The sequence below is a fragment of the Uloborus diversus genome, chromosome 7 (genome assembly GCF_026930045.1).
Source record: "Uloborus diversus isolate 005 chromosome 7, Udiv.v.3.1, whole genome shotgun sequence".
Taxonomy (NCBI): Eukaryota; Metazoa; Arthropoda; class Arachnida; order Araneae; family Uloboridae; genus Uloborus; species Uloborus diversus.
Genome location: NC_072737.1, coordinates 38,542,572 through 38,550,184, shown reverse-complemented (window position 1 = coordinate 38,550,184; position 7,613 = coordinate 38,542,572). Strand labels below are relative to the sequence as shown.

Below are 7,613 nucleotides of genomic sequence, written 5' to 3'. Positions count from 1 at the left end.
TCGTCATCGAATGTGTCAAAAGAACTATTCCCGTGTACCGTGTGAAAGATTTAATGGGTGAACCCATCCAAGGAACTTTTTATCCTCAAGAATTACAAAAAGTCAAACTGAAAGAAGATTATACTGTCGAAAAAATATTACGAAAGAGAAAAAAGGAAAACAAAACTGAATATTTTGTCAAGTTTCGTGGTTATCCGGAAAAATTTAACCAATGGATTCCGGCCTCTCATTTATCCAACCTATAAATACTTGAGACACGATATCATTTGCTCACTCTGCAAGATGGGCTCGTTCTATGTGACTTTGCCCAGCGACAGCTCATTAAACTATTTCCCAGATAATAAAATATCCCATTTTATTACACGTCTACCGACCCCAATTGAACTGACTGGACATTGGGATTGTGCGCTGGTAGAAGTCATTTACCCGCATACTTGGTATAATGTGAATCGAGAGAATAATTTAATTGGATTCGATCTAGGTGATGGAAAAGAATTAGGAAGAAATATTCCACCCGGATGTTACGAAAATGTATCCGACATTTTGAAGGCAATCAACATACCCGATCATGATAATAAGATTTCCTTCAATTACAATCACGTCACGAAACGCGTTCGTGTTAAAGTGAAAAACAATGCACGCGTTGTCTTTCATGAAGGATTATCACAGATGTTAGGATTTCCCCCAATGGTTATAGGGGGCGATAGCGACAAAAATGTTGAACAGACCGTGTTCAGCCCGCAGATTGCAGATCCTAATGCACATTTCAGAGTGCTAATGGTTTATACAGATATTATCGAACCTCAAATCATAGGCGATGTGTATGCTCCGCTCCTGCGAACAATTAAAGTCAGCGGTTCCGACGGAGAAATGGTCAGCGTGGAATATGAAAGACCTCACTATTTGCCCGTGAGTCGAAAAATTATTGACACTATCGAAATCGTTATAAGAACCAACACAGGAATGTTAGTGCCATTCGAGCGTGGAAGGTCGTACGTGAAACTTCACTTTCGTCAGAAATTCCTCTCATGATGTATATTCCATATCAATGCTGTCAAAAATCCTTCGAGGATTACTACACCCATCAATCTGGAAATGGTCTTAATTATTATCAAGGTGCACCCTATCAAAGAGGCTATGGTTTCGGTGGTCTCTTTAAATCTTTCTTCAGAGCTGCGGTTCCACTTTTCAAGTCGGGTGCCAAAGCGGTTGGAAAACAAATTTTGAACAGCGGTGTAGATGTATTCAACGATGTCTCACGTGGTGAAAATCTCAAAGTGGCTGCTAAACGACGTTTGAAGGAAGCCGGCAAAAACTTGACGGATAAAGCTGCAGTTAAATTAAAGACCATGATCGGCTCCGGCAGAAGGAATAAAAAGCGCAAACTTCCCAAGAAACAAGTCAGTGTTCGTAAAACCAAGAGAGTGAAAACACATCACGATATTTTCTCTTAAAAAAAAAAAAAATGTCTTCTCTCATTCATCGCGATTCTCCAGTGTGTGTGAAATCAGAACTGGACTTATTCACACTGCCTCCCACTCAAGCTGCTATTGAAAAAGGACAATTTGTCGAATATCATCCCATCGCAAGCATTCGAGACTGATCGCCTCTCGAATTTTCAATATCTGGAAGCGGTGTGGAATATACAGATCTCAACGCATCCTACATTTACGTGAAAGCGAAAATCGTCAAAGCGGATGGATCCCCCATATCACCGAAAACCTCCAAGCCCGATGGATCGGAAGTTGAAGAAGTTGTAGTGCCAACCAACTTATTTCTCCATTCTCTGTTCTCACAAATCGACATCAGTTTGAATGAACGAAATATTTCATCTGCAAGCAACACTTATCCATATCGTGCATACATTGAAACTCTGCTAAATTATGGAGAAGATGCTAAGAAAAGTCAACTTACCTGTGAGATGTTTTACAAAGATGAACAACCTGAAGAAATCGACCCCAAGGCTGTGAACGCTGGACCCGGATTGAAATCAAGATATGAGCTCAGTAAACACAGTAAAACATTTGATATGATCGGACAATTACATTGCGACTTGTTTAATCAGAACCGTCTTTTACTGAATTTGGTCGATATTAAAATTAAAATGACTCGAAGCAATGCAGCGTTTTGTCTTCTATCGTCAAAAGTGGATGCAGCATACAAAGTGGTATTAGAACATGCGTCATTATTTATACGAAAAGTTCAAGTGAGTCCTGGGGTTTCACTCGGTCATGCAAAAGCTTTGGAAAAAAGTTCTGCCAAGTATCCCATCGACAGAGTTTTATGTAAAACTTATTCCATTTCGAAAGGAAGTTTTTCTTTCATGCAAGATAATGTATTTCTAGGTGTGATGCCGAAAAGAGTCGTGATTGCCTGCGTCGAAAATGCTGCTATGAACGGACATTATTCAAAAAATCCTTTCCTATTTTCACATCATGATGTGAATTTCATCTCTATTTACGTTGACGGTCAACCCGTACCAAGTAAACCTATGGAATTGGATTTTAAAAATAATAATTACATTCGTGCTTATCACAGTTTGTTTGACGGATTTAATAGTGATAAAGGCATCTATTTGTCTCGTGAACAATTCGCACGAGGTACGACACTTTACAATTTTGATCTCTCAGCAGACTTATGCAACGGTCCTCATTTAAATTTACAACATCAAGGAAATTTGAGAGTTGAAATTAAATTTAGCACAGCCATCGAAGAAACGCTCTCGTTATTGATCTATGCAGAATTTCAAAACGTGATTGAAATTACAAAATCTCGTCACGTGCTGTGTGATTTTGCAAATTAAAAATGGATTCGAATCAAATACAGAATATTCTTCAAAGTGACTCAATTACCAAAAAATATTTTCTGGGTGTGTTTCCAAGTGATCATCTGGCGGGTATTGTCAACGATAGGACACCCTCCTGTTTTATCGCAAACGTGGACACTTCGACGGAATCTGGAAGCCATTGGGTGGCTTTTTATGTTGATGGAAAACAATTGGAATTTTTTGATTCTTATGGAAATCCACCCTCTTTTTTCAAAGGACCTATTGATGATTTTGTATCACGATTTTCGAATGTAAACTTTAATCCCATGACATTGCAAAGTAATGTCACGGCAGTATGTGGTCGATATTGTATTTATTATTTGTATTCAAAATGTCGCGGTCATTCATTGAAAAATATATTGTCTTCTTTTATAAATATACATGTATGTAATGACAAAATTGTTTACAATTTTGTAGCAAAACATTTTCATGTATTTCCGAATTTCAATCAATAAATATATTTAAAGGAATATCATCGTTATTTGTCTCTCATTTGCCATGGAGTTTCCAAAGTTGGAGGTTCCTTTTACGATGGTCGCTGCCGGACCAACTTCTTCGGGAAAGTCATTTTTCGTAGCAGATTTAATCAAGCATAAACATGAGATGTTTTCAATTGTCCCCGACAAAATTGTATGGTTCTACGGGATCTATCAAGAATTATATGATACGATCCCCGATGTGACGTTTGTGGAAGGATTTCCTTCAAATTACCGAGAGTATTTAGGGAATTATACGGTTTACATAATTGATGATTTAATGCATTCTTGCGGTAAAAATGAAGTCATGACTAAATTGTTCACGCGTGGAAGTCATCATATGAATATATCTGTAATTTTCATCACACAGAATTTTTTTCACAAAGGGAAAGAAATGCGTGAAATTACTTTAAACGCACATTATATTCTGCTTTTCAAAAATAGGAGAGATTTCAGTCAAGTGACTCATTTAGGAAAACAAATTTTTCCAAGACATTTAAAATTTTTTCAAGAAGTGTATGAGGATGCGACGAAGGAGAAATTTTCATATCTATTAATCGATTTGAAAAATGATACACCCGAGGAAATGCGCCTGCGCACAAATATTTTACCCAATCAAACTCAATACATATATCAGAGAAAAATAGTATAAAAAGAAAGGATATAAATAATAACATTCATTTGTCATCATGGCAATTACCAAGCAACAGCTGAGCGAGCTACATCTTCTGCAAATCTGTCCAGCAAAACTTCAAAAAGAGTTATCAAAAAAGATTGATGTGAAATGTATCAAAGCAATTTGTGAGTGCTGTCACAATACACTGAAAGGAAATATTCCTCTATCGAAACATCAAAAGAAGAACTTGTCAAAGCACAAGACAACATTGCGCAAATTAGCAAATCGCAAATTAGCATTGTCAAAAAAGCGGAAGTTAGTCATTCAAAAAGGAGGATTTTTAAATTTCCTCATTCCTGCTGCTGTAGGCGTACTGTCAGCTATACTCGGAAATGGAGTACACTAAAAAATATTCCTTGGTTCCCGAGGAAATATTTCAAAAGCATACAGTCACATCCAATCAATTGAGCGAATTGGATCGTGAAATGTTAAAGATTTTACAGAGCAAGTTAGAGGAACACGAAAAGTAATCGAAATATACAGAATTGTTGCAAAGGAAGTTAAACATGACAGAATTCAACCCGAGATGGAGTCCACCACCACCTCAAGAAAATAAAGTTATTGAAGAAGAACAAGAAAAAAAGATAAGAACCAAAGAGGTGAATGATAATTATGAACCCACGATTCTGAAAAGTATTTCAAAGAAGTATCAGCATCAAGTAAGAAATCTGCTGGAACTCATGAAGAAACACTCGGATCTCTTATCATGGAATGAGAAGGGACAAAATATTTATAAAAACCAGAAGATTGAACATTCAAATATTGCCGACTTGATGAATTTAATTTTTAGTCATCGAAAAAATATTCAGGTACCCTGGAAAGATGAATTTTTAAGCACATTGAATGAAATCAATGTTCCTAAGCATTTTGTAAAAAATAAATATTTATCAGATGTAACATCATCATTTGTACCGAAAGATAATATTGTATCTAACACACCCCAAAGGAAAAGGTTGAAAAGACAACCTGATTTTGCATGGGATACAATGTATAAATAAAGTATTTTAATTCATTAATTATGCTTTGTTAATTTTTTTGATGCATGCAAATGATAACAAAGAAATTGAACCAAATACATTCATTTAGACAGACATATACAATTACTAAAAATAATAAATTGTATATACAAAAAGTTTTTACAAATTTCGGTAGATTTCTTCTACAAATGTATAGTTAAAGTCGTTAACGTCTTTTTCAGTTAAATTAACATTTGCATAGAGTTCATTCATCAATTCTTTCAGGTTTACACAAATTAAATAATAAGAGTCTACTTGAAAATATTTCTCGCGAATACTTGACAAACAAATGTGTCGTTTTTGACTAGGATGCGAGGTTTTACATCCATCGCATTGTAAATGCTCATTGATGGATTTGATTATTGCCTCACGAAAACAGTCGGATATTTTCCATCGCGTCTCTTCTTCAGAGATTTGCGTAATACGATTTTTGATCTCTTTTGTTTGCATTAGCATGTTTTGAAACACATTTGAAAACAAGCAGTTTAAAATTTTTTCCTGAATTTCTTCATTTTTCTCCTTCAAATAATTGCATGTAGTTTCACTCAGTGTAAAATAATTTTCTAAAAGTAGAATCTTTTCCACGGTTTGCACAAATTTTCTCAATTGGCACTCGTTTTCAGTATACATAACCATCACTTCATTGGCGGCGATGAAACTGCTTTCGATATATTTAAAGTTAAAGCTCCATATTTTTTCCGTAAAGTCAACCCATGCACGAGGGGTGAAATTAATGGAAGATTGATTTAGCATATCCTCAAGCTGCACATTAACATCACCATTTGTCTCTAACAAAATATTAATTTGTATTCCACATTGTATGTCATACACAAAAAATTGTTTCTTTCCAAATTCGGGAAATGCACTTTTTAGATATATGCCCAGCCAGTCATCGGAAGGAAGAATTGAAGGCGACTCCAAAGATGTTTCTTCACTCACATCGGGAATCCGCAGGGAGTTGTTTTCTTCGATCAACTTTGTTGGTGACATAGCAGGCGGAAGTGTCACTTTCAATACACTACGCGGCGTGTGAGAAAGAGGTGGCAACTCTTGCTCAAAAAACTCTAAAGAGGGCTTACGCGATCTTGCACGCTTTCGCGGGGGCTCCACAGATTCATCGTTCAGCGGGGGCGTCGATACATCAACTTCTTCGGGTTTCTCATCGTCGACGGGACGTACTTGTTGAAGTGGATCATGCTGCATCTGCGGGAGTGGGTTGCCAAGGGCGCACATCTCAGACTGGTGGGGCGCATCATCAGCAGGTTTCAGAGGATCCTCTCGAGTTTTAACAATGATTTTTCGAAAGGTAATACTTATTCGAGAACCTGTCACTTGATATTCAGGCTTGATTCCATGGGTGTAGTGTTTATTCGTCGGAGCTAACATCTGGTACAAGTCTCCATGTTTGCAGAGCAGATGATATGTTGGATAACCACGTCTTTCAAACTGTAGAGTTCTTGTAGCACCGAAGCTTAATGCTGTAATTGGAATATCTTCATCGAGCGAACTTTCGTTGTCCTTATGTTGTCCAATTCCAACGCTGCTATCCGAATAGTAATTAATGAGTGCATAGTTGTAGGCGATTCCCGTAAACTTGCAAACGTCACGTCGAATCTTTTCCATGAGTGGTGTCCATTCGTTGGCAGGATTGGATGTTCCTGAATAGCAATAGTCCACACCGGCATCTCCAAACGCATAGGATTTACGTTTTGGAGTATACTTCCTCCCATAAATTGTTACCCATATGCTATTAAATGGAAGCAATGAAAGTTCTTCAAAAATGGTGTCCGACTCGAACTGAGTGTAAAAATGTTCATACACTCGGAGATTGAGATCATGATTTTGAATCGACATTATTGAGAAAAACTAAGGAGCGGCTCAACACGTAATTTGCCAATACTGAATCGTGAAAGGGAATGACTTTTATAATTGCGAGTTAATTGTATCTTCATTTCGTGATGACGCTGCAGTCGTACAGATTAAAAATCACGTGGTGATTAATCATTAAGATAAGCGTATACGTAGTTGTATAGATGCGAATCATCTCATATCATGTTTAAAGGACTTGATTAGAAATCACGTGACACTTAATCATCACATGTTTTCTGACTGCATCCACGAGTGGTTCACGTGATGCATAATTACCGCTGAGCGAAGGTTAATCATTATCAGTGTATGTGATGATTAATCTGGGTTCGATCATGTGATCTTCAGCCTTTCGTTGGAGTCTATCTGATTAGAGCTGACTCATTTGCTCGTTGTAAGTTGTCGTGCAAAGTAGTTTAAATTGTTTCGAAGTGAATGCCAATGATATTGATGCTCACATTGGGTGAGACTAATATTATGACAAGTCCAATTTCCAAAACTAACATTGTAAACTAAGAGTAAGTTCTAATATTTTGCAAAAAGGTTGTGAATATCTCGAGTTTTGCCCACATTGGATTGAATAGCAAATCTTTTTACAATCATGGATTATGCGGGAAAAGAAAATGGATTGACTGCATGCACCGTTGATGGATTTATTACTCCAAACATTCTGAGGGTCCCTCCTGATGCAAAACGTTTGCGCTCCGATACTTCTACTGTGGATGATTTCCTTCTCTTCGACCAGCCGGAAA

At 37.0% G+C, this 7,613-nt stretch overlaps 2 protein-coding genes across 2 annotated transcripts; one reads left to right on the top strand and one right to left on the bottom strand.

The window, feature by feature from the left end:
- Nucleotides 1–1,031: 1,031 nt before the first annotated feature.
- On the top strand, nt 1,032–2,803 carry LOC129226662 (uncharacterized protein F54H12.2-like). The gene is made up of 3 exons (XM_054861292.1): nt 1,032–1,410; nt 1,650–2,285; nt 2,346–2,803. The coding sequence occupies exons 1-3, from the start codon at nt 1,032–1,034 to the stop codon at nt 2,801–2,803; spliced, it is 1,473 nt and encodes a 490-aa protein (XP_054717267.1).
- A 2,254-nt stretch (nt 2,804–5,057) lies between these two features.
- Nucleotides 5,058–6,849, bottom strand: LOC129226661 (uncharacterized). Its single transcript, XM_054861291.1, has 2 exons — nt 5,624–6,849; nt 5,058–5,082 (listed from the first exon to the last, which is right to left on the bottom strand). Exons 1-2 carry the CDS (start codon nt 6,847–6,849, stop codon nt 5,058–5,060), a joined length of 1,251 nt encoding a protein of 416 aa, XP_054717266.1.
- Between the last annotated feature and the right edge of the window lie 764 nt (nt 6,850–7,613).

Coding starts and splice junctions, on each gene's coding strand:
- LOC129226662 (XM_054861292.1), top strand. CDS start 1,032: ATGTATATTCCATATCAATGCTGTCAAAAATCCTTCGAGGATTACTAC. Junction 1,411..1,649: donor CAAGAAACAAGTCAGTGTTC/GTAAAACCAAGA, acceptor TGGAATATACAG/ATCTCAACGCATCCTACATT. Junction 2,286..2,345: donor TCCCATCGACAGAGTTTTAT/GTAAAACTTATT, acceptor ATGTATTTCTAG/GTGTGATGCCGAAAAGAGTC.
- LOC129226661 (XM_054861291.1), bottom strand. CDS start 6,849: ATGTCGATTCAAAATCATGATCTCAATCTCCGAGTGTATGAACATTTT. Junction 5,083..5,623: donor GCCAATGAAGTGATGGTTAT/GTATACTGAAAA, acceptor TATTATTTTTAG/TAATTGTATATGTCTGTCTA.